Consider the following 25,737-nt stretch of genomic DNA (forward strand, 5'->3'; position numbering starts at 1 on the left):
ACAGGGATTAAGAGCTGACCTCATTTTCAATATTTATCAATACCTAACCTAGGAAGTTGTAAGACCAAATAAGTCAGGTTTCCTTGCTCTTGGCTAGAATGTAATTTTTTTTTTTTTTTTTTTCTTTTTTGGCCACTCTGAGGCATATGAAGTTCCTAGGCCAGGGAATCAGATCTGAGCCACATTTGTGACCTGTGCCATAGCTGTGGCAACGCGGATCCTTTAACCACTTTAGGCCAAGAATCAGACTGCAGAGTTGCTGGCAATCCAGTTACACCACAGTGGGAAATTTTATTTATTTATTTATTTTGTCTTTTTGCCATTTCTAGGGCCGCTCCCGCGGCATATGGAGGTTCCCAGGCTAGGGGTCAAATTGGAACTGTAGCCGCCGGGCTATGCCAGAGCCACAGCAACACGGAATCAGAGCCAGGTCTGCAACCTACACCACAGCTCACGGCGACACCAGATCCTTAACCCACTGAGTGAGGCCAGGGATTAAACCCGCAAGCTCATGGTTCTTAGTCGGATTCGTTAACCACTGAGCCTCGATGGGAACTCCAACACAGTGGGAACTTTTAGAATGAAATGCTTTGTGGTCACTTTGAGACTTTTGAGAATCTTTATCAGAAGTTCTGGCCTAATATTTAATAATTAAAAATGGGAGGAGTTCCCATTGTGGCTCAGCGGGTTATAAACCTGACTAGTATCCATGAGGATACAGATTTGATCCCTGGCCTCACTCAGTGGATTAGGATCTGGTGTTGTCGTGAGCTGTGGTGTAGGTCGCAGATGTGGCTTGGATCCCGAGTTGCTATGGTATAGACTGGCACCTTCGGCTCCAATTTGACTCCTAGCCTAGGAACTTCCATATGCTGCAAGTGCAGCCCTAAAAAGAAAAAAAAAAAAAATGGAATTCCTGGTGTGGTGCTGTGGGTTAAGAATCCAACTACAGTGGCTTGGGCTGATACGGAGGCAGGGGTTCAGTTCCCCTGCCTGGCACAGTGGATTTAAGGATCTGGCATTGCCGCTGCTTGGATTCAATCCCTGGCCTGGGAGCTTCCATATGCGGTGAGTACAGCCATAAAAAAAGGAAAAAAAATCAATGGAAAGGGAACATGAAGGATATTCTCTTGTGGTGCAGCAGTTAAGGATTCATTGTTGCTGCAGCTGTGGTGCAGGTTCCATTCCTGGGCCGGGAATGGGTGTGGTGCAAAAAAAGAGGGAACATGAATAAATGCAGCAATTTTTTTTGGCAGATAGTCTGTCAGAACATGAGGTTCATGGTAGAAGCATGATAAAAGGGGTTTATGCTGTTACAATTTATTTATTTTTTTATTTAATTTGCCTTTTTAGGGCCACACCCGAGACATATGGAAGTTCCCAGGCTAGGAGTTGAATCAGAGCTGTAGCTGCCGGCCTACACCACAGCCACAGCAATGTGGGATCTGAGCCATGTCTGTGACCTATACCACAGCTCATGGAAACACCAGATTCTTAACCCACTGAACAAGGCCAGGGATTGAACCCACATCCTCATGGTTCCTAGTTGGGTTCATTAACTGCTGAGCCACGAAGGGAAGTCCTATGCTGGTACAATTTGGAGACATTCTCATCCATGTTAATTTTTTGTTTATTTTTTCTTTTTGGCTGCTCTAGCGGCATACGGAAGTTCCCGGGCCAGGGATCGAACTCCCACCACAGTAGCAACCTGAGCCACAGTGACAAAACTGGAAACTTAATGTGCTGCACCACATGGGAACTTGCTAGAATGGAATATTTTGGTATATGTTTCATATAAATGTGTAAAGCACATTAAAACATATAAAAATAATGTAATGAATATCCATGTCCCCACAACCAGGCTAAGAAAGAAAACATTTACCAGTGTAGTTGAAGCCCTCCTGGGCACCTTTCCTTGAATACATGCCCTTTCTCTTTGCTTCCCTCTCTACCCCGTTACCACCACCACCAAGGTATAAGCATGATCCTGAAATCAGTGTTGAATCCCATGCATCTCTTTCTGCAGCGTGCTTCTTACTGCCTTCTCAGCCTATGTCTGCTCCCCCATCTCTCACCCAGTATTGCTTCCCTTCATTGTAAAGCCAGCCTAAGAATGAGAAAAGTACATATAATGGGAAGAAGGAAAACTCTTTGAAAAGTCCTGCAGGTGAGGGTTTGCTCTCCTATTTTACCCCCTTTCCATCTGTAATCACATGGCTCCATTGAGCTGGGAATATTGGGCTGGCCATTTGAGCCACGTGTTAGTTTGGGGCCGAGGGAAGATACTTTTGCTCGTTTTAAAAATACCACTTTTCAGAGTTCCCATTCTGGCGCAGCAGAAACAAATCCGACTAGTATCCATGAGGATGCAGATTTGATCCGTGGCCTTTTTCAGTGGGTCAGGGATCTGGCATTGCCGTGAACTGTGGTGTATGTTGCAGATGCGGCTTGGATCTGGCGTTGCTGTGGCTGTGCCGTAGGCCAGCAGCTGTAGTTCCGATTCGACCCCTAGCCTGTGAACTTCCATATTCGGAGGGTGCAGCCCTAAAAGGCAAAAAAAAAAAAAATTTCTCCCATTGCGGGCCATCCTAAATAGGAATATAAACAAAGCTTTGGGAACCCACTGAAGGAGAAAGCAGTCAGAGAGGGAAATCAGTTGCCAATGGATAAATAAATAGCCTGGCCTCAGGGACCAAAGTTCTTATTGACACAGCCTCCCAGTGTTTGCCTGGAAAGTGAGGGAGAGAGCCACCCACTGCTCACCTCCTTATGCGTGTCACACTTCCTCGTAGTACTGTTCTTGGCAGTGCAGCAGGTCAGAGCACCCTGCAAGTTTAGGGCAGTTTAGGACAGTGCCAGAGTTGGTAACTCTTGTGGTTAGGGCAAACCTTGAGCTTCAGCCATCACACACACACACACACACAAATGGCTGCATACATGGCATGTGGAAGTTTCTGGGACAGGATTTGAATCTGAGCCACAGCTGTGGCAATGCTGGATCCTTTAACCCACTGTACCACAGAGGGAACTCCCAGCTGTATCTTAAGAGGTCACCACAGTCCAGGCTGAGCTCCTGCCCTCCTCATCCTAGGGCCCATCCTCCTTGCTCTACTCTGAGAACCCCTGTTGATCATAGCGAGGGCAGTGGGAAGGTTGGGACAAGAGAACAAGGATCTAGCCAACCTCTGCCTTTAACTTCTATGTATCATTGATGTTTCAGCAGTTTCCTTTTCTGTGAGAGGAGTCTTGGAGCCATAAGGTTCCTCTCTAGCTCTGAGGCTACAACCTTCAGGTGTGCTTCCCTTCCTGTGTTTTTCATTCTATTTGCATTGTTATTTGCATATGTTTCCACATTATGTGTTAGTACTTTTACCCCTTCAGGCCTGAAATAACCTTCCTCCAGTTGTCACTAGGTGTAGTAGAAAGAGCACTGGACTGTGGGAGTCAAGACACCTGAACTCTGGTTCTGCCACTGCCTGGTTATGTAACCTTGGGCAAGTCACTTAACTTTTCCGCATCTGTTTGTTCCTCTGCACGGTGGGGTTGATATTTGTCTTGTCCAGTTTTTATGGGTTGTTAGGAGGGTCAAATGAGATTGGGTGTGTGAAATTACTGGGGAAAAGGCCAGAATATATTTTCCTAGGCTTTTAGGACAGATCGACAGATCGACCAATCCTTAAATACCACCTCTGCCATTTACTGGCAGTTCCCCTCTTTGAGCCTGTTTCCCCATTTATAAAATAGGACCAAATCCTGCTTCAGAAGGTTGTGTCAGGAGTTCCCATCGTGGCTCAGTGGAAATGAATTCGACTAGGAACTATGAGGTTGCAGGTTCGATCCCTGGCCTCGCTCAATGGGTTAAAGATCTGGCATTGCTGTGAGCCGTAGTGTTGGTCACAGACGCGGTTGGGATCCTGCGTTGCTGTGGCTGTGGTGTAGGCCGGTGGCTGCAGCTCCAATTGGACCCCTAGCCTGGGAACCTCCATATGCTGCAGGTGTAGCCCTAAAACGCAAAAAAAAAAAAAAAAAAAAGGCACTGACCATAGTGTCCAGCACTTTGTTAAGCATCCAGTGGATGATAGTATAGATCTCTGTTCTTCACTTTCTTGTTCCTTATTTCCAGCCGGAGTGAGGTCCAGGAACAAACCCAGGCTGGAATAAGAGGCTAAATTTTTCTCCCTCTGGAATGAACCTACATTTTTCTGAGTCCTTACTTGCTAAATGCTTCCCCTTATAAGATTTTTATCAGGCTTCTCAACAGTTGCGTGAGGTGTAGATGTCATTATGACTTCTTATAGATAATGAACTAAAGCTCAAGAAAGTTAAATGACATAGTTCTCTTGTGGCTCAGTGGATTAAGGATCCAGCATTGTCACTGTTGTGGCTCTGGTTACAGCTGTGGTGCAGGTTTGATCCTGGGCCTGGGAACTTCTGCATGCCACAGGCACAGCTGGGTGGGGAGAATGTTAAATGACTGAACCTAGTCACACAGCCAGGAAGTAGTAGAGCCTGGACTAGGACCCAGGCCTTCTGAATCCAGATTCTGTGTTTTTTCCATCAGGTCATAAACATATAAACAAAAATTAAAGGAAATTGTGGAACACTAACCTTTTGCTTATGTTTTTCAAGTCAACGTTGGTGAGGACTGTCCGGTGTTTGATGGCCTGTTTGAGTTCTGTCAGCTGTCTGCTGGTGGCTCTGTGGGTAAGGAACATACATCCCTCCTCAAGGGCTGGGCTGGGTTGTACTCGTGAGGCTTGTCTTTGAAGCTGCTTTCCCAGTGAGGGTGGACTGTGAACATGTTAAAAGATCCTCTGGGTTTTTACTTTAGGTCTTTAAAATGTCCTTCTGGTTCAGTCCCAGCCCAGGTTTAATCTGACATGGTACAGACAGGTGTCCTTGACTGTCCTCTCCTACCAAGACATCCTATATATAGGAACTCCCTGCAGACCTCAGGAGGTTGTCGAGATGCTGTACATAAAAGTAATTTGTGAACTGCAAAGTGCTGTAAAAATGGGAAGTGTCATCATCTGTGTCTTACAAAAGAGCATGGTAATTACCTTTAGAGGTCGGATATACTCCCCACATATCTCCCACTTCCATTTGTAACTTCTAGATTGCCTCCAGGATTGCTCTGCCCTTTCTTTTCTTTCTTTCTTTTTCTTTTTCTTTTTTTTTTTTTATCTTTTTGCCTTTTCTAAGGCCGCTCCCATGGCATATGGAGGTTCCCAGGCTAGGGGTCCAGTCGGAGCTGTAGCCACCAGCCTACGCCAGAGCCACAGCAACTCAGGATCCGAGCCTCGTCTGCAACCCACACCACAGCTCACGGCAATGCCGGATCGTTAACCCACTGAGCAAGACCAGGGATCGAACCCTCAACCTCATCGTTCTTTGTCGGATTCGTTAACCACTGCGCCACGACAGGAACTCCTTTTTTTTTTTTTTTTTTTAATGACTTTTATTTTTTCTATTATAGTTGGTTTACAGTGTTCTGTCAGTTTTCTACCGTACAACAGAGCAACCCAGTCGTACATAGTATATACATTCTTTTCCTCACATTATCCTCCATCATGTTCCGTGATAAGTGACTAGATATGGTTCCAGTGCCATACAGCAGGATCTCATTGCTGCCCTTTCTTCACAGATATTTATTTTTCTATCATCATTGCCTTCTCTCCTCTTCTCTTCCTGCCACTTCCCAATATAATCTCAGAAAATAACGAAGTACGCAGGGGAAAAAAAATTTGCCTACAGTCACACTGTCTATGGATTGGCTCTCATTACCATTTTGCTATTTGTACATCTATTCTTTTTTGTGTGTGCCTAAATCTGGACATAACATACGTCTATATTTTACCAAAAAAAAATGTGACATTGTATGTGTATAGTTTTGTGCCTACATTTTTTACTTAGTAGATCTTTAAAATTTCTCTATCTGTAATAACGTATAGCATGATTTCTAGTGGCTACATGATTATTCTATGTTATGGACCAACTTCAGTTGACATAATCAGTCCATTCAGGTTGCTGTATGTTTTACTGCTGTTAAACTCCCACAAATGCACCTGCATACATGGTGTGTATTTCTGTCACTTCTTCTTGGACCTATTTGAATTTTAAGCCTCAGCTACCTTTGGTGTCTTCAAAGTTTTTGGACCACGAACCATAGTAAGAAATATAATTATGGGAGTTCCCTTTGTTGCATAGGAGAAACGAATCCAACTAGTATCCATGAGGATGCGGGTTCGATCCCTGCCCTTGTTCAGTGGGTCAGGGCTCTGGTGTTGCCGTGAGCTGTGGTGTAGGTCGAAGATATGGCTGGGATCCCACATTGCTGTGGCTGTGGTGCAGGCCGGCACCTGTAGCTCCGATTCAGTCTCTAGCCTGGGAGCCTCCTTATGCCACAGGTGCGGCCCTAAAAAGCAAGAAAAAGAAGAAGAAAAAGAGATACAATTATACTTGTTATCCAGGTTACGAATTCATGTGTGCACACACACCCTCTCTCACTCTGAAGCCAGTTTCACAAAAGTGGTTACCTTTACTATTATTCTGATAATTTTATTCTAGTCTCTCTCATTTAAAAATATATATACTCCTTAGGAGTTCCCGTCGTGGCACAGTGGTTAATGAATCCGACTAGGAACCATGAGGTTGCAGGTTCGACCCCTTGCCTTGCTCAGTGGGTTAAGGATCCGGCATTGCCGTGAGCTGTGATGTGGGTGGTAGATGCGGCTTGGATCCCGCGTTGCTGTGGCTGTGGTGTAGGCCAGTGGCTACAGCTCCGATTAGACCCCAGCCTGGGAACCTCCATATGCCACTGGAGCAGCCCTAGAAAAGGCAAAAAGACAAAAAAAAAAATTATATATATATATATATATATATACACACACACTCCTCTCGCCCTCTTACATCTTGCTGTCTGAGATGGCCTAGACTCTCTGTGAAGTGTGTTTCTCCCAGCGCCGCTCTCTCTTGAGATGGCCTACACTTTGTCTCTAAATAAATCTACTTCTTACCTATCAAAAAATAAAAACATAAGAAAAATATATATTAATCACGACCCACTAAACCAATTTTAAGGCCTACTAGTAAGTTTGTGGTAGCTTCATTTTGTACCACCTTCATTTTGGAAAACAGTTTTTTAAGGAGATCGTGCTGTGATGCAGTAGATAAGAATCTAGATTCCGAAGTTTCCGTCATGGCTTAGCAGTAACAAACTCGATAGTTTCCATGAGGACGTGGGTTAGATCCCTGGCCTCGCTCAGTGGGTTAAGGGTCTGGTGTTGCCATGAGCTGCAGTATAGGTCGAAGACTCAGCTTGGATCCCATGTTTCTGTGGCTGTGGTGTAGGCCAGCAGCTGTAGCTCTGATTCAGCCACTAGCCTGGGAACTTTTGTATGCCATAGGTGTGGCCCTTGAAAGACCAAAAAAAAAAAAAAAAACTGAAAAAAGAATCCGTCTTTGGCCTAGGAACTTCCGTATGTCATGGTTAAGGCCGAAAAAGAAAACAAGCAAACAGAATAGTTTGTTTTTGTTTGTTTTAATTTTTTATGGCCACTTCCACGGCATATGGAAATTCCTGGGCTAGGAAACTTCGTCCTGGCAGCTGTAGTAATGCAGGATTCTTTAACCCACTGCGCCAGGCTGGGGATTGAATCCACGCCTCTGCAGTGACCTGAGCCACTATAGTCACATTTAACCCACTGTGCCTCAGTAGGAACTTCAAAACCAGTTTTTTGAGTAGCCAGTATCATGTTTATTCCCTGTTGGAATAGGGCAGGGGGAGAGGACTGGCTGGTGAATTGTACAGTGTAGCTGAAGAGGCAGGTCTTCCTCTTACTGGGCTCTCTTGGCTTCTGGGGGGAAGGGGGAGATTGGCTTGGTAACAGTCTTGTGATCTTTCTTCCCACGCCCAGCAAGTGCTGTGAAACTTAATAAGCAGCAGACGGACATCGCTGTGAACTGGGCTGGGGGCCTACACCATGCAAAGAAGTCCGAGGCATCTGGCTTCTGTTACGTCAATGATATCGTCTTGGCCATCCTGGAACTGCTAAAGTATGCCTGCCTGGCCTTGTCTCTTGGAGGAGCACCTTAGGCCAGGTTCCCACTTCCCTCTCCCCTGGGCTTGCCTCCCTAGTTTGCTTTTCCTAGCGGTGTGCTGGCTAGGATGTGTTCGGTGAGTGTCTCTGGCCATCTTCTTCTTGACGGGGTCTTGATTTGATCTGAGCCCACGGCAAGATAGGGGCAGGCGCTGCTCAGATCCTGCCTCCAGAGTGTCCCTGTGTGGCCGGAGTTGACCCTGGCTGTAGAGTAGGAAGATTGGACTTGGTCGCCTTGGTCAGGCCTCTGGAGACACCCTGCCGCTCTTCCACCTTCCTTCAGCCAGTTTCTACGTCTCTGGTGCTTAGAGATACCTGAGGGAGGCAGCCAGCCCGGTAAGCTGGGACCTGGCGCCCTTGGCGCGTCCCACTCCCAAGGAGCCCCCAGACCCCCTGACCCCCTTCTGATCCTAGGTATCACCAGAGGGTGCTGTATATTGACATTGATATTCACCACGGCGATGGCGTGGAAGAGGCCTTCTATACCACAGACCGAGTCATGACTGTGTCCTTTCATAAATATGGAGAGTACTTCCCAGGAACTGGGGACCTACGGGTGAGAACTCCCTTTAGGGGCCAACCAGCTCACCCTCAGCTGCCAGCTCTAAGTCTCCTATCTCATGTCACCAAAAACCACTTCCTGCCTCTTCTGCCGTTCAGAACATCACAACCTAGCTTGGGACACCTGCTATGATCTCTTTCCCTTTCTTATTCTGGAGGAAAGGAATGATGGTACATGAAGCTTTGGGAGGGATGGGGGTCTCCTGACTCATTGCACTTCCTCCTGGCCCCAGCCGGGTTGCATTACACTATTCACATATCCAGAAAGCTTGAATTCCAGGCTAAGAAACCTCAGGTTCTATCCAATGAGCTAGGAATTGGGACCTTTATGGACCATCTCAGGGGTTCTTAACATTCCCTTTGATCATCTGACTGAAAGCTCTGTACTGTCTCCCTGGGAAAGTACATGAAATTTTACATCTGATGGCAGATAGTTTATAGCACCTCCCCTTAGTGAAACCTATCCATGGACCTCTGGATAAGAATCCTTCAAAGCTGATTCATTTAACTGTTCTGCTTCTATTAGCATGAATACAATGAAACCAGCCACTTTGCAATACCAGTAGCCCTTGGGTGAAAAAGTGGCACTAATTCAGTTGTTTGCAATGGCAGGCCTTTGAATAATTGAGCATTTACAGTTTTGAAGAATTCTTCCCTTTCTGCTTTCCTTCTCGAGAGAATGGGAGGTAGAGGAGTGAGCATGCAAGCTCCCTGGCAAGGGAAGGGTTGTTGTGGGATGAGTGTTATTTTTTGTGGTCCAGCCCCCAGCCACCTTTAATCCAGTCCAAAGGGAGAGGTCTTGTGCTGTGGGGTAGGATATTCAAATCTCTGGCCCATAAATGGCCTCAGTGGTGTGTCCAGAGATGTGAGCTAGACTTGCCCTTGAGGGGAATGGTACTGACCTGCTCTGTCCCTGGCCCACCTCATGGGCCCAGCGTCTCTCTCTTAGAACCACTGCCTCCTTCCTTAGCCTTCCAGCCCCCATCCTTGAACTTCCTTCTAGCTTCATCTTTGAGTTTTACTTTAACTTTACTGTCCCTCTTGATTAGGATATTGGGGCTGGCAAAGGCAAGTATTATGCTGTTAACTACCCGCTCCGAGATGGGATTGATGACGAGTCCTATGAGGCCATTTTCAAGCCGGTAAGTGGCTTACCCAACCACCCTGGGCTATAGATGGGACTGATCTAAGGGAGGGGTAGCAACCCCCTAACATACTTCAGAAATCTCTCCCTGCTGAGAGGCTGGTTGGAAGTGAGATGTGTTTCAGCCCTTGTCTGCATGCTGCACGGCCAGTCAGGGGAACGGAATTCATCCAAATAGTTATCGATGCCGTCTCTGGAGCAGGCTCTCTGTTGGATCCAGGAATATTTAAGACAAGATCTATGCCCATGAAGACCTCACAGTCTATGGTATGGGAGGCAGGCACATCCCCAGAAGCATGTAGTCAGTGCTGTTTTTGAGGGATGAACAGAGGAGTGAGAGAGAAACTGCTTCCTGAGCTGAGGAAAGGGTATTCACAGGGGTGGTGATGTTTGAGTGGACATTGAGAAATGAGTTGCCCAGGTGAAGGAGGGTGGGGCCTGGAGGGGAAGGGTGGCATTCAGCAGAGGGAAGCACACCAGCAGCAGCACAGTGGTGCCAGTATGTAGTATGTGGGCCAGCATGACGTGGGGGATGAATGCTGAAGTATGTGGTAGGAAATATTTGTTGGGGTATTTCAAAGGGAAAGGGAACCTTGAATGCCTTGCTGAGTAGTTAAATCGTCACCTATAAGCAACAAGGAACCAACCATTACTAGAGTTGTAACCTAATAAGGTAGTCATTTAGCAAATACCAAGTGCCTACTATGTGCCTTGTAGTAAGAGCGACAAAAAAGCCTGAATTCTCTCTGAGGAAGTCTGTGTCCTCAGTTACATTAGAATCTAGTGTTGGAGTTCCCGTCCTGGTTCAGTGGTTAATGAATCTGACCAGGAAGCATGAGGTTGTGGGTTCGATCCCTGGCCTTGCTCAGTGGGTTAAGGATCTGGCATTGCCTTGAGCTGTGGTGTAGGTCGCAGACGCGGCTCAGATCTGGCATTGCTGTGGCTGTGGTGTAGGTTGGCAGCTACAGCTCCGATTGGATCCCTAGCCTGCGAACCTCCATATGCTGTGGGAGAGGCCCTAGAAAAGGCAAAAAGACCAAAAAGAAAAGAATCTAGTGTGAGCGGAGTTCCCTTGTGGCACAGCAGGTTAAGGATCCTGTGTTGTCACTGTAGCAGCTTGGGCTGCTGCTGTGGTATGGGTTTGATCTCAGGAAGTTTCACATGCCATGGGCGTGGTCCCCCCAAAAAAAGTGTGAGAATGAGATGTAAAAAGTAATAGACTCCTCACAGTATCAGGCTCAAAGTCTGTAGGACCAAAAGCATAGAGCACATGCAACTAAAGGTCAGAAAGGCTTCTTGGAACAAGTGATACTGGAGCTTAGAGCAGCAAAAGGGAAAGATTTGGGGGTTGATAAGGAGGCCATTTTCGGCTCAGTATTGTTAGAGCTGGAAGGCTCTTAGAGATCCGTTCAAATTGGAGGGCTGAACACAGTGGGAAATGAGAAACCCAGGCTGGTCCTCCCTTCTCTCTACCACCCAGCATGAGGAGGAGTGGGTGATGAGTAACAGAAGATAGTGCTGCACCCCCACTTTTCAGTCTGAACTTCGAATAGCTTTTCTTGAGGCTCAGCGTGACCAGGATGTGTCCTTTCAGGTCATGTCCAAAGTAATGGAGATGTTCCAGCCTAGTGCGGTCGTCTTACAGTGTGGCTCTGACTCCCTGTCTGGGGATCGGTTAGGTTGCTTCAATTTGACCATCAAAGGTGAGACCAGGTAGCATAGGGACGGATGGGCAGGGTCCTGCTGGGTGCTCCTGTAACTTGGCACCCCTTCTCCCACTAAAGGGCACGCCAAGTGTGTGGAGTTTGTGAAGAGCTTCAACCTACCTATGTTGATGCTGGGAGGAGGTGGCTACACCATTCGTAATGTCGCCCGGTGCTGGACATATGAAACAGCTGTGGCCCTGGACACGGAGATCCCTAATGGTAATAGCTCCAGGGCCAGATTGGGCTGGGAGTGCTGGAGCGTGTGTGTCCTGAAGTTCACAGCCCCATTCTCATTGGCCATACAACCTCTCCTCTTCTGACTTGATTCTCCTGCTGTCCTCTTGTGATTTCCAGACCATAGCTGTCAATTTTTCTGGGTCTTGACCCTATGCTTTCTCCCCTTTGCTTCTGGTCTGGACAGAATTACCAGCAGTTGTATATGCTTTTGGAATTAATACTCTATAGGGTAACTGGGATAGTTAAGTGAAGGAGTGATCACAATGAGTTATTGCCTAAATTTTTCTTTTTTTCTTTTTAGGGCCACACTCCTGACATATTGAAGTTCCCAGGTTAGGGGGTGAATCAGAGATTCAGCTGCCGGCCTACACCACAGCCACAGCAATGCAGGATCTGAGTTGCATCTGTGACCTATACCACAGCTCCACAGCTCGCGGCAGTGCCAGATCCTTAACACACACACACACATACACACACTCTCTCTCTCTGCAGGATCTGAGCTGCATCTGTGACCTATACCACAGCTCGCGGCAGTGCCACATCCTTAACACACACACACACACACACACACACACACACACCACTCCCCCTCCAGTGCCACATCCTTAACACACCCACACACACACACACACACACACACACACACACACACACACACACACACACACACACACACACACACACACACACCACTCCCCCTCCAGTGGACACTGGAGAGTCGCTTTTAAAAAACTGAAATCCTGGAGTTAAGGATCTGGCATTGCTGTAGCTGTGGTATAGGTTACAGGTGTGGCTTGGATTCAGTCCCTGGGTTGGAAACTTCCATATGCCAAGGGGTTGTAGCCAAAAAAGAAAAAAAAAATTAAAAATTGAAATCCTATAGGTACCCAAGTCTCACCCTATCTTGGAGGCACGCTTCTTTGATAGTTGGGCTGACAGGTCCAGATAAACCTATAGATGCTTTTCTCAGGGTCCCATGGTCACCAGATCTCTTGACTCTCTCACCCCCTGCCCCAATTAGAGCTTCCGTACAACGACTGCTTTGAATACTTCGGACCAGATTTCAAACTTCACATCAGTCCTTCCAATATGACTAACCAGAACACTAATGAGTACCTGGAAAAGATCAAGTGAGTATATCCCCCCACCCCAACACCCCTCGTTTAACATTCGAGGCTCTGATTGGTCCCTGATCAGAGCCCAGCCACCTCTCTACCATTGGCCATAGACAGCGACTGTTTGAGAACCTGAGAATGCTGCCCCATGCACCTGGGGTCCAAATGCAGGCCATTCCTGAGGATGCCATTCCAGAGGAGAGTGGCGATGAGGATGAAGAAGACCCTGACAAGCGCATCTCAAGTGAGACCCAGGGGCCCCCACCCTACCACTCTGTAGGCAATTCTGTCTTCCCTGCATTGTTCCTGGCTCCACATTCTCCACAAGCTACCACCTGTTGAGAAACTCGAGGTCCTGTGCTTATAATTTAAGGAGTCTAGCTTCCTTTCCCTTTTGATGTCTTTTGGGGAACATGCAGGAAAGCACTGGGCAGACCATGAGATAAAGAATTTTCTCTCTCACCCATATTTCCCATTACCTCCCAGTCTGTTCCTCGGACAAACGAATTGCCTGTGAGGAAGAGTTCTCTGACTCTGATGAGGAGGGAGAAGGTGGTCGCAAGAACTCTTCCAACTTCAAAAAAGCCAAGAGAGTCAAAACAGAAGATGAGAAAGAGAAGGACCCAGAAGAGAAGAAAGGTGGGTTAGGGTTGGGCCAGGACTTGGGTCTTGAGCCCCAGGCCCTCGAGGAGGAATTTATGTAGGACACTGGGAGGAGGGCGCTGACTTGGGTCCTGCCAGCTCCTGTAGGCCTCTTCTCCGAAAGGATGAAACTCAATTCGTCTTCACTGGCTGATTGAGCCCTCCCAGGCCCCAGAGCCAGGGACATGCCTGGGCTCCCGGTGGTCAGGAGCGTGGCTCTCAGATACCACCCCACTTTCCCAGGGGGCTGCCTCCACCCACAGGGTTCAGGCTCTAGCAGGCTGGGAAACCGGTTTGACCTGTTTGTTCTCTACAGGGCTCGCCTGGAGGGCTGGGATGGGCTTTTCTCTTTTGTATGTCCAGCCAGCTGTAGTGTTGGGGAAAGGGTTTCAGGGTAAGTGGAGATCCCATGGGTCTTTCCAAAGGGGCTGCCCTTGGCCATCCCTGCTCTCTTATATTCTAGAAGTCACAGAAGAGGAGAAAACCAAGGAGGAGAAGCAAGAAGCCAAAGGGTAAGGAAGGAGCTGTCTTATCTCCCTGGCATTGGAGCACCAGCCCCTTTGTCCCACCACCAGGGACAGCTGGTCCAGCTTACAAAGGCTTCTTTCAGGGACCAGTCTGTGTTTCTCTGCAGTTCTAGGCAGAGCTAGGAAGCCCCAGCCCTCAGCAGTCACCTGGGCAGCCCGGGCGCTATGGAAATCATTGTACCCATACTTGGCCTCAAGGCCTCTAGGGTGGGTTATCTCATTCCAGTCTCTGCTCTCTCCACAGGGTCAAGGAGGAGGTCAAGTTGGCCTGAACAGACCTCTCCAATTCTGGCTTCTTGCCAAGTTCCCCGTCTTTATCCCACAACCCCTCAGATTTTATATTTTCTATTTCTGTGTATTTATATAAAAATATATTAAATATAAATATCCCCAGGGACTAGACAGGAACCAGGCTCCTGAGCCTAGGGCACACGTGTTAGGTTTCTAATAGCTGCCTCACCATCCATCCCTCTCCACCTCTTAATTTCAAACCATAACAGGTGGAAGGGATATACCTAAGCAGCCATAGGACAAAATCTTGACGTGACTAATAACTTTGAAAGGGTGCCCTCGTCGAGTATTTTAGAAGGGTTGACTGGGTCTTCAGGGATTCCTTGTTTTTTCAGGCTCCTTAAGGTAACATCAGCCATTTTTAGATTGGTTCTGTTCTCATACCTTTCCACTGCCCCCCAGTGAGCCAAGAAACTCACACTGCCTGCCCTCTCTTCCTCCCCCAATTCTGCAGGTGAAGATTGGTAGTCTAGGTTCCTTTTTGAGATACTATTTCCATTTTTGTGCGAATCTTTGTAATAAAATGGTACATTTCTATACCCTCCTGAGCCTGTCTCCTAGTGGTATCCCTGGGTTCATTTCACTTCCACTTCCCTGCCCTTAAGTGTACACGAGGATCTGGGCAACCCCTCAACAACCTAAAAACCCCACAGACTTACCTGTCTTAACCCTCCTCAAGGCTTGAGGTTAACCAGTCTTCTTACCCTACCCCAGAAGACCACTCATTAAAAAGCACCACTAAAGGGACGACATTTATTCCTTTTCCAAATGTTACAATAAAACCAGGTGGAAGAGAATGGTTTTAGCAGTTAGAAAAGAAAAAAAAAAAAGTACAAATCTGGGGTTTGGCCATTAAAAGTTATTTACAACAATGGGAGGGGGAAAAAAAAAAGACAACAAGAAGTTGTTTCACATTACAGACCTCCCCCCACCCCAAAGCTTAATACTTGCTTACCAAGTCAAAAAAGAGACAGTTGATTCACAAGCTGGAGGTTCGAACTTGAGTAAGACATTTATAAAAACCTAGACAGGGGCTCTGTCCTCCCCAGCCCAGGTGCCACTAGGCACAGCACGAGAGACTAGAAACTCAACAGGGGAAGGCTGGACACTCAGGATTTGGGAGTGTAGGCACCCCCAGATCTGGCTCAGGGATTTGGGGAATAAACAAAACCTACTTGGAAAAGAATTGGGGGAGAAAACCAGCAACTGCCTTCTGCATGGGTGGGGACAGGGAAGGAGGGAGGGCCAGGGGCAGGAGCATTTCACATCACTAACCTAACTGGGGAGACTGCAAGGGACCACCTTCAGCTGGCCTTAGGAGGAAGACCAGATGGATGATGGGAGAATCCACAGGAGGGAGAGGAGAGGGAACGTGGCTAGGGGGCAACAGCCCCTTCCTTTCTGGGCACAGGAAGGCAGCCAGGGCACCAGGTCCAGGCAGTGACCTCACAAGGACAGCACAGTTTTTGCAGCTTAGAGGTCACCCACCTGCCCCCACCCAGCTACTCATTCTGCTCGCTGGCTGGTGTAGGGCCACTCTCCGGCCCCAAGGGAGTGGATGGCTCTGTGGCCTGGGGCCCTGCCTCTTCTTCTGTGTCTCCGCCCTTGGAGGCAGCACCAGCCTCTGCCCCTTTGGCCTGGGGCTCCTGGCTCTCAGGGGTGGCAACAGCCTTCCCTTCCTGGGCAGTGCCTTCCTCGCTGCAGGCACCGATCTCCCCCTGCTCTTGCTCTTCCTCTGTGGGCGAGGAGGCAGACGAATCGCCCCCACCCTCCTTCCGATTTCTCTTGAAGGACAGGCCACTCAATTTGAAAGGCTTCTTGAAAGAGAATTTCTTCTTCTTCTTGGGGGTCTCCTTGGGGGGGCCTCCCCCTTGGCCTCAGCCCCCTGGCCAGGGGGTGCTGGCTCGATGGCATCGCCAGTGGCCCCGGCTGCCTCCTCTGTTTCGTTCACGGGGGGCGACTCCCCTTCACCTTTGGGGGATAAGTCTCCATTGCTTTTCACGTGGCCGTTCTCCTGCAAGGCAGAGGAGACAGCAGTGAGGGCCGGGGCTCTGACTCCCCTCCCCCAGCCCGCCCCTGACCTCTCGCAGACAACGGGGTCCCGACTCACTGCGCCGCACCCCCGGAGCCGGCATCCCGTCAAGCCTCCCCCTCCTGCCCCGCACCGGCGCGGCCGGCAGGAGGCGCTGGGGTCCCGGGCGCCCCCTCCCCCGGGGCGCGCTCTCTATTCGGCGCTAGAGCCGCCCGCGGCCGCGGATCCCGGGCGGGCGAGGGAGCCGAGCGGCCGACACTGGGCGGGAAGCCGCCCCGGGGCGCTGTTCGCCGCACCTGGACCGCCTGTTTTCCCTGCCTCTTGCTTTGTGTAAACGGCCCCCACCCACCTCAGGCTCTCCCCACGCCGCGGCTCCTCCCTAAAAAAAAAAAAAAAAAAAAAGGCCGTGGGCTATTGAGGTCGGGTCTGCGGGGGGAGTGCCCTCCCCTCCTGGCGCCCGCCCCGCGGTCCCCGGGTGCCCCCTTGGCGCGGCCCAGCAGCGCCTTTGTTCCCCGTGCGGCCCTCGGGGCGGCCGGGGGCAGCGCCGGGGGCCGGGGCCGCGAACAAAGAAGGCGGCGGGGCCCGGCCGGCGCCCCCTCCCCGCCCCTCCCCTCGCTTCGCCCGCGGGGGCTGCGGCGCCGAGAACAAAGGGACCGGGCGGGGGAGGGGGCGCCGCGTGTCCCGGGCCGGACAAAGCGCGCGGCCCCGGCCCGGGGCCCTAGAGGGGGCGAGGTGTGAGAGGAGGGGGCCGGGTCGGGCCGGGCCGAACGCACCCACCTGTCCGTTAACCTTAGCGGGGGAAGCGCCTGCTGCCTCCTCGGTGGTCACGTCGCCCCGGGGAGCCTTGGAGCTCTGGCTGCCCATGGTGGGGGTTCTGCTGGGGGGCGCCCGGAGCCACCCCGGGCTCGCGCCGCAGGGGATAGTTCGGTCGGGTGGGCCTGGCCGGCGGAGGGGTGGGGCTCACGCCTGAGGGGGAGGGGTGTCGGGGGGAAACCGACTGCACCCCCGCTCCGTGCCCGACCCGCTGGCTGCGCCCGCCGCCTCTCTGCTCCGCGCCAGAATGCCGCCCGCCGCCCGCCGAGCCGCCCATATATACGCGCCCGGAGCTCGGGGCGGGGCCGGACATTTAAATGAGCGCCCAATCGAGGGGCGGAGGCGGGCTCAGGTCGCTGGCCCCACTTGCGCAGTGGGAGACGCTGGCGGTCTGGGCCCCCCCAGCCCACACGGCTGCCGGGGCAGGTGGGGTCCAGGGTGGGAAGGAGAGGGGGGGCGCCTCCGCGAGCCGCGCGGAGAAGGGCTCCTAGAGGAAAGAGGAGAAGGCAGTCATCCTCTCCTCTCACCGCCCACCTCTCAGGGTGGACACCCCAGCTTCTGGAGTGGCCCCTATAGCCTTGGTTGGGCACTGGCAGCCCAGTCAGTGTCCTCGTAGAACTCTGCGAAAGACTCACATGCCCAGACTCGTTAGCCGGCTGGTCCCGAGTTATGCTCCAGAGAATGTGATCGTGGAAGCCGCAGGGCCAGGGCTGGGTCCTGCACCCCCTCAGGCCGGGAGACCAGTACGAGGTCCCGCCCAGGTTCCTGCCTGCCGGCCCCGGGCAGCCTGGAAAGTCTGACCCGCTGCAGGGTCGCTCTGATCAGACTGGTGAGGGCTGTCCCTCATTCCTTTTCTCAGTCCTCTGGTGGCCAGTCACACCGAACCCCCACAGACAAGCTCACCCTTGGCCCTTCCTGCCCTCAGCCTGGATCTATGTCAAAGTCCTGTCTGGGGTGGTCTTGTGACCTTGAGGGGCATCTCCATCCCGGTTGGAAAGCTGAGGAGCCTGAGGCTCACAGATGAGGACATAACCTGTCTGACTCTGACACTCTCCCTTGTCATGGGCTCCCCTGCATCAGAGACCCTCCCCAAGCTGGCAGAAGAAGCCCAGGAAGGGATTCAACAAACCTTAAATCATGCCAGTTCCTGAGGCCTTGAATGGCCCCTTGAGGACAGCCTCCAAGCTACCAGGCCAGCCTTCGGCCCTGCCTGAGTGACAGAGCCAGGAGTCAGGGGCCAGGTAGAGGTGGCTGGAGACGCTCCAGCTGGAATCTCCTGCCACTCCCCCAGAGCAGACCAGGGGGAACCCCAGAGTCCTGGCTGGCTGGGATGTGTGTGTGTCCGTCCCCAAGAGGAAGGGGATGGGGGCTGAAGGAAGCAAAGTTGCAAAGGCAGAGCTCAGCACGTCCCTCCTTCACTCCCTCCTTCCTACAAATAAGGCCTCCTGGGAGGGCTGAGGTTATGAGGTGTGGAGACACCTCAGGGCCTAAGAAATCAGGAACGCCCACAGGTCCGACCACAGAGGAGGTGGCTTCTACATTCAGCACTCACTCTTGTAGCCTCCATCCCTGCCCCCACTCCAAGGCTACACTTGGCTTCATTAGTGCCCCCCCCCCCCATTTTACAGACTAGGACAGAGGTTCAGAAAGGGAAACTGACATGCCCAAGGGCACACAGCAGATACCTGTAGCTGCGGGTAACAGAGTTTGGAGAGACCTACAAAAAGGGGCTGGGAACTATAAGGAAAGCCTTGGAAGAATTCTCTGTTGAGACCTGGGGCTGCCTGGTCAGAATGGGAGGCAAGAAGAGTTAGCTTTGGGGACAGGAAAGGGCACCATGGCCCACTGCAGCTCACTGACAGGACAGTGACTTCTCCACCCACTGCCACTAAGGGATGGACATCGTGACCTGCCTCTCTGTCTCAGCCACAATAGGGAACCCACAATGCTGCCAGGCACTGCCCGCACCAGCTGGCAGGGCTTGGATGGAGGGTGTGTGTCCTGGAGGGGCTGGAGTCAGAGGTTAAGAGCAGGTCCCAAGGCTCCCTATTTCCAGGAGCTGCCCCGTGGGATGACAGGCAAATCACAGAGACGGTCCCGGGAGGAGAGCATCAGGGCTAAAGGACCCTGAGTCCCCAGAGCCTCAAGGGAGTCTGGTGCACAGGGGAGCCTCTGCACCCCCCACCAGACATCAGAGGAGGCTGGGGAGGGGGCACCTGGGAGCTGAATCCCTCAGCAAATCTAAGTCCTAGCTGAATCTGGCTTCTGGAGGAGGGAAGAGGCTTCGGATGCTGCAGGGGCGAGTGGGGGGTGGTACAGCAGCCCCCACGGCCTCCTTGGTCCACACTGCAGCTCCTTCCTCCCCAGCTGCTGCCAGACCAGACAATGCGCCCATTGTTCTGTATCTCCAGGGGCCTGTGTGCAACTGTGTGTGTCTGTTTCTTTCTGTGTGTGACTGTGTATTGCTCTGTATCTGTCTGTGTGAGAGAGAGACTTTGTGACTGGGTTTGTGTGTGTGTGTGAGACCAGGTGTATACTTTTGTGGTTGTGCGAGTCTGCATCTGTATTTAGGATGAGAGAGCGAGAGAGGCCTGGTGACTCTTGGTGACTCTCTGAGACTTTCTGGGCGTGGGCCTGTCTGTCCTTGAGACTGCGTTGCTGACTGTGTCGGGCTGTGACTGGGGGTGTAACTATGAGTGTGTATGGACAAGAGAGCGGCTACTTTTTGTGTGAGTGTCCCTGTGGGTGGCTGTCTGTGCCTCAGCAGGTCAGGTCTGGTGGTCAGGACCTTTGAGATGGGAGGTTTTGCCAGGACGGAGTGGCAGGGGAGACAGAAGTGGGGCAGCCAGGGGGGCTCTGGGATGGACAGGGGCAAGGAAGCTGCAGAGACTAGAAACCCCATGGTTTTGCACATCCCCTGTCTGTCTCAGTTCTCTGGCGAAGGCTCGGCCCGTCCTGGCCTGAGGTTCCCTGAGCCCCCAGGAGAGCAAGGGTGGGGCCAAAGGAGGGAGGAGGGCAGAAGAGAATATTGCCCCATAAAGAAGGTTGTGGGAGGAGTTCCCGTTGTGACTCAGTGGTTAACGAACCCCGACTAGTATCCATAAGGACGCAGGTTCGATCCCTGGCCTTGCTCAGTGGGTTAAGGATCCAGCCTTGCCATGAGCTGTGGTGTAGGTCACAGACACGGCTCGGATCCTGCGTTGCTGTGGCTGTGGTGTAGGCCGGCAGCTATAGCTGTGATTCAGCCCCTAGCCTGGGAACCTCCATGTGTGGCCCTAAAAAAAAAAGACTAAACATTAAAAAAAAAAAAAAAAAAAAGGTTGTGGGGGGGGCACTTTGAGGCCCCCTTGTTGGGGGTCAGATTAGATGCCTGGTGAGGTGTGGGTGGGCAGTTTCCTGTCAGAGATGGAGGCTGGGCCTTTCTAGGGAGGGACCAGCATAAGCGACGGCCCGGCCCGGAGAGGGGAAGTGGTCCCAGTGGAGGCCTCAGGAATGGTGACTTGGCACAGCCCAGTTCCCACCCCCAGGGAGCATCGGCTGGGCCCAGAGACCTCAGTTCTAGTGCCAGGTCTGCCTCCTCCTCCTCCTCTGGAATTGTAAGCCCGTCTCCTTTCTCCTCTCGGGCCTCGGTTTACTCATCTGAACAGTGACGGCTCGGCCTCTGTGATTCATACTCACTGAGACTGGAGTTCCTCCTTCTGCTTCTATGTGGCAGAGTGTCAGCTGTGAGTCACGCCCGGCCCCTGCCCTTAGGGGTTTCCCATCCAGGGATGCCTTAAGGGGAGAAGAAAGAGCCAGAGCAGGGTTAGATGAGGGGCCTGTGGGTGGGCCAGGGGATGGAGGAAGAGCCTGGAGCAGCACAAAAGGGAACAGCAGATGGTCTGTGTGAGTGAGGGTGGGGATGGAGCAGAGATGAGGTTTAAGGGACAGGATCCTGGGCTTCGGGACTGGCTGGGCACTGGGATGGGGTGGGAAGTGGGAGGGATGATGTTGTCCACATGTGTGTTTTGGGTGACACCTGGCACAATGGATCCATCACTGAGACAGGGCATCAGAGGAAAAACAAACTTGGGAGGGAGTTGCCACACCTAGCCTTGTTGAGTTTGAGGTACGCAGGGAACATTCAGGGGGACATCAGGAGGCAGCCGGAAGTCTATGTGCTCTAGCACATAGAAATGTGATCATGCTTCCTGAGCCAAACGCCAGGGTCTGGCTAGTGACCTCAAAGGGATAACAGACAGAAGGTTCTAAGTCAGAACCGACCCTAGGAAATCTGGATGTCTGAGTGGCTGCTGGTGAGAGGGTATCTGGAGCCAAGCTGTGCATGAGGTCACCCAGGAAGTCCTGGGACAATGTGAGCTATGCCATTGGTGAGGCAGGCAGCAGAAGAGGCGGCCCCCAGGAAGGGGACCAAGGGGGCGGGGAAGGGGAGGAAAACCCCTAGAGGTCAGAATGATGGCCAACCTTGACCCATGGGGAGAGTTTTAAAAAGGTAGAAATGACCAGAAAGAGCCGCCAGCATCGATTGCATGCCTATTGTCGGGCAAGCCCAGTGCCAACCGCTTTCCATACTTACCTCATGACCTGGTGGGATGTGTCCCATCATTGTTCCCCTTTACAGAGAAGGACCCTGAAGCCCAGCGAGGCGGAAGGTTTCCATGAGCAGAGGAGGAGGAGGTCAGGACTAAGAGAAAGTGGTTTTTCAGGAACTCTGAGGGGTATGGCTGTGCGAGGTTCAGCTGGAGGCATCTACAAAGGGTCCTGATGCTTCCGGTTTGGGAGGGGGCAGTTAGGGATGTCAGCAGGGAGAGGGCAAGGCAGCTGGGGGACTTGACACCCCAATACTCTTGGCACGCTGGGTTCTGGCGTGGTTGTCAGCAGGACCCAGGTCTGTAGCTTCCCTGCCAATCCTGGGCCTTCAACCTAGGTCTGGATTCTGGGGCACCTTAAGGGCCCTCCCCTGGCACCCACCGTCTAACCAGTGACTGCGTCAGAGAGACAAGAGATTCTGAAAGTTCTTTTTTCAAGATGTTAAGATTTTCTTTTATTTTCTTTTCTGACCACCGTGTGGAATATCGTTCCCTGGTCAGGGATCAGATCCAAGCCATACCGTAGCTGCGGCACTGTTGGATCTTTTAACCCCACTGTGCTGGGCTGGGGTTTGAACCTAAATCTGACACTGCAGAGATGCCACCAATTCCATTGCACCACAGAGGACACTCCTGCCCAGAGCTTTCGTTTCTCCATTTTCCTCCCTCTTCCCCTGGTTCCCCCTGCCCCCACCCCACGCCGTGTGTGTGTGTGTGTGTGTGTGTGTGTGTGTGTGTGTGTGTGTGTCTGTGTGTCTGTGTGTCTGTGTGTCTGTGTGTCTGTGTGTGTGTGTTGGGGGTGGCTGCACAAAGGACCCAGCCACAAATAGGGGTGTCTCTCTGGGGCTCAATTTTTCCAATAGCTAAGAGGTGTGTAATCCCAGCTCGCCTGCCTGCCTCCCCCAGGCTCAGTGAGGTCACCAGAAACTCAACCCAGTTACTCTGTCCCCAGCCTCTCCCTTCCCTCCTCCCCTCCCCTCTTCCCAACTTTCAGTTTCTTTTCAGTTCCTGGGAGCCTTTGAGGCGGAGATGGCCAAACCAGTGGAATGTGGATTACTAACAACTTTCCAGCCAAAATCCCCCATTTTGGGGGAAGCCCCTTTAAAAGGGAAACTGAAACACTCTTTTTGTCCAGTTGCCAGTCCCACCTCTTCCTCTCCACACTGTTCTTGCCCCATCACCTGTTCCCCCCAAATGATTTGGATCCAAACTGCTGCAACCTTCGGGCTTTGTGACCTGGACAAGTCCCTTCCTCTTGCTGAGCATCACAACACCTGCTGTAAAACCAGGACATCGGGTACCACTTCCGGTTGTGGCAAGGATTCAGTGAGGGAATGTTGTGTTGAGGCAACTGTAGGGGTGAAGAGTTGGCTTTGTCACTTCCCAGCTGTGTGGCTCTAGGCCCTCTCTTCTGAGCCTCAGTCTCCTCATCTGTAAAATAGGAATGATGATAGCGCCCACTTTTAGGGTTATTGCGAGATAAACAGGCTGGTATCATGATGCAAAGCCCTGAGAAGCAAACACCTGAGGCCCAGAGCACATGGGAACATTCGACTACGTTCCTAGGTGTGATTACATGAAATGCTGGGCAAAGGCCTGATGCAGACTTGAGCCCCTTCTTTTCCATTCTCTTCCCTTCCTGCCTGAGGGAGAGGAGGTGGGAGTCTAGGACCATCCTGGAATAACCCTGCATCCCTTCCAGCAACTGTCTTCTGGGGCAGGTGGTGGAGGGACTGTCCTAAGGATGCTAAAGTGTTCAGAGGGAAATTTATTTGGCTCAGTCAGTTCCTTTTTTTTGTTTGTTTTTTGTTTTTGACTTCTTAGGGCTGCATCCGCGGCATATGGAGGTTCCCAGGCTAGGGATCAAATCGGAGCTGTAGACGCTGGCCTATGACACAGCCACAGCACCAGCAACATCAGATCTGAGCCGTCTGCCACCGACACCACAGCTCAAGGCAACACCGGATCCTTAACCCACTGAGCAAGGCCAGGGATCGAACCTATGTCCTTGTGAATGCTAGTCAGATTCGTTTCAGCTCAGCCATGATAGGAACACCTCAGTCAGTTCCTTAAATGGTAAAGGAATCTGTCCCTCCCCAGAACTCTGAAGACTCTCTTCTTCTCACACCCCAAAAGTGGCCCCCAGGAACCTCCTTTTAGTGACTTTTCCCAGAAAAGACATACTCCGGACCCCCCTCCAACACACACCTCATCTGTCCATCCCCTCCCAGCCCCTCCTCACATTCTCCTGCTCTTCTATCTGTCTGCAGAGGGAGCCCTACCACCTGTGGGGAACGGTGGCAAGGCTCCAGGTTGTGTCCCAGAGATCAGGCTCCCAGCCTCGCTTCCTTCCTCTTTGTCCTTGGCCTGCTGATCTTTGCCTCTCCTGGCCCTTTAGTTTCTCAGAGTGCTAAGTTTCTCGCACCTCAGGGCCTTTGAATAGGCTCTTCCCTCTGCCTAGAATGCCTCTCTCCACTTTTCACTTGCTGATTTTCTACTCTTCTGTTCAGACTTAGATCCACCCACTCCCAGGGACTTTCCAGATTCCCCAGGGGGAAGGGATGGGTCTCCCACCACCCACTCCTCACTTCTGGGCTCGAGGTTCCCACTATTCAGTTGCCCAAACCAGGAACCTGGGCTGTATCACCAGGCCGGCTCCCTCAGCTCATCACCTCCACAACCAACCCTTCTCACCTGGACCTGGGCTACTTCATCAGCCTTCTTGCTTGACTCTCTACACAAGTCCAGCCCCTCCAGCCATTCTCTTCTGCCTCAAGTTCACTTTCCAAATGAGGGGGGGCTCCATAAATATCTGTTGGCTGATAAGGTCAATGAGTGAAGGAATGAATGAAAGAATGAATGAAATATAGAGTCAAGCAGGTCCCCCTTGGCTTTCAGCTTTTCCCTGACTCCCTACTGCCCTCAGGACAACATCTGTGCCTTACATTCCAAGTTCTCACAATCTGACCCCATAGGGAACTCTGGGCTTCCCCCTAAGCCAGGCCCTGCTCTCTTTCCTGCCTTCACGAACAGCAACGTAGCAGCTGGTTGGTTGAAATCATGCAGGCAATTATTATGGTTGAAATCATGCAGGCAAGAGATGACGGGGGCCTGCACTGACGGGAGAGGGGCGAGTCAGCCAATAGTGATGTTTCCTGAGGTAGGGACTGTCCTCTGTGCTGGGGATTGTGACTGTGGCCTTGGAGCTTAAGTCTGCGATGCCTATTTCATTCAGTCCCTGTGGCGACATCAGGTTGGCAGTTCACAGATCTCTGAGCCCAAACTTCAGAGGAGAGCTTGGAGGTCTCCCCAACTTGAAGCCAGGGAGCTGGATGGGATCCACAGAGAGGGGCAGCTCAAGGGGACAGCGCTGGGGGCTGGCCAACATTTAGACTCTGGATGGGGAGCCAGCAGGGGGGTTCAGCTGATGGGCAGAGAAAGCAGGAAAGCCAGGGGTGGGGGCATCCTGAGGGCTGAGGGAGGAGATGGTTTCCAGAAGGAATGTTGGAGCTGCCATGTCAAATGTGCTGAAGGTGGAGGAAGATGGGAACGAGGTGTGGGGGGCCTTCAGGGGCAAAAGCGACAGGTATTAGCAAAGGACTAAGGATGTTGGGAGTGAGGGGGAATGGTGCCTGAGGGTCCGGCTTGGGAAATGGGTGGAAGGGGCGCCAAGTCATCCAACAGGAGGCCTAGAGGAGCAGCGGGGCCACATGGAAATGGAAATAGAGAGGTCGGCTTGGACAGGCTGAGTTGAGGTGCCTTTGGAATGTCATTAGGATGTGCAATGAAATCTGTGCTGGAGAGAAAAAGAGAAGATCCCTGTGTGTATGTGTGTGTGTGTGTGTGTGTCTGTCTGTCTGTCTGTCTCTGTCTCCTCTGTACGTCTGCATGTGTTATCTATTTGAGAATCTATATGCTAAACATCATGACATCTCTGTCTCCAGTCCAGATCTCCCCAGAACTCTGGCTGTCCTTGGAAAT

General features: G+C 51.6%; 2 protein-coding genes across 2 annotated transcripts in view; one reads left to right on the top strand and one right to left on the bottom strand.

Annotated features, from left to right (window-relative positions):
• Window positions 1–14,870, top strand: part of HDAC1 (histone deacetylase 1) — a 35,610-nt gene extending 20,740 nt beyond the window's left edge. The window contains exons 4-14 of the mRNA XM_013999116.2: window positions 4,630–4,704; window positions 7,917–8,055; window positions 8,514–8,655; window positions 9,710–9,802; window positions 11,399–11,507; window positions 11,589–11,729; window positions 12,769–12,877; window positions 12,976–13,106; window positions 13,349–13,501; window positions 13,968–14,016; window positions 14,276–14,870. Of these exons, the coding sequence (XP_013854570.2) occupies window positions 4,630–4,704; window positions 7,917–8,055; window positions 8,514–8,655; window positions 9,710–9,802; window positions 11,399–11,507; window positions 11,589–11,729; window positions 12,769–12,877; window positions 12,976–13,106; window positions 13,349–13,501; window positions 13,968–14,016; window positions 14,276–14,303 (1,169 nt within the window). The 3' untranslated portion in view covers window positions 14,304–14,870. The remainder of the gene's footprint in view (window positions 1–4,629; window positions 4,705–7,916; window positions 8,056–8,513; window positions 8,656–9,709; window positions 9,803–11,398; window positions 11,508–11,588; window positions 11,730–12,768; window positions 12,878–12,975; window positions 13,107–13,348; window positions 13,502–13,967; window positions 14,017–14,275) is intronic.
• On the bottom strand, window positions 15,062–17,422 carry MARCKSL1 (MARCKS like 1). The gene is given in 4 exon segments (XM_003356281.4): window positions 15,062–16,186; window positions 16,189–16,336; window positions 16,704–16,733; window positions 17,132–17,422. Coding segments are annotated over 4 exon segments (627 nt in total). The 5' UTR covers window positions 17,219–17,422; the 3' UTR covers window positions 15,062–15,824.

This window comes from Sus scrofa, chromosome 6 (genome assembly GCF_000003025.6).
Source record: "Sus scrofa isolate TJ Tabasco breed Duroc chromosome 6, Sscrofa11.1, whole genome shotgun sequence".
Taxonomy (NCBI): Eukaryota; Metazoa; Chordata; class Mammalia; order Artiodactyla; family Suidae; genus Sus; species Sus scrofa.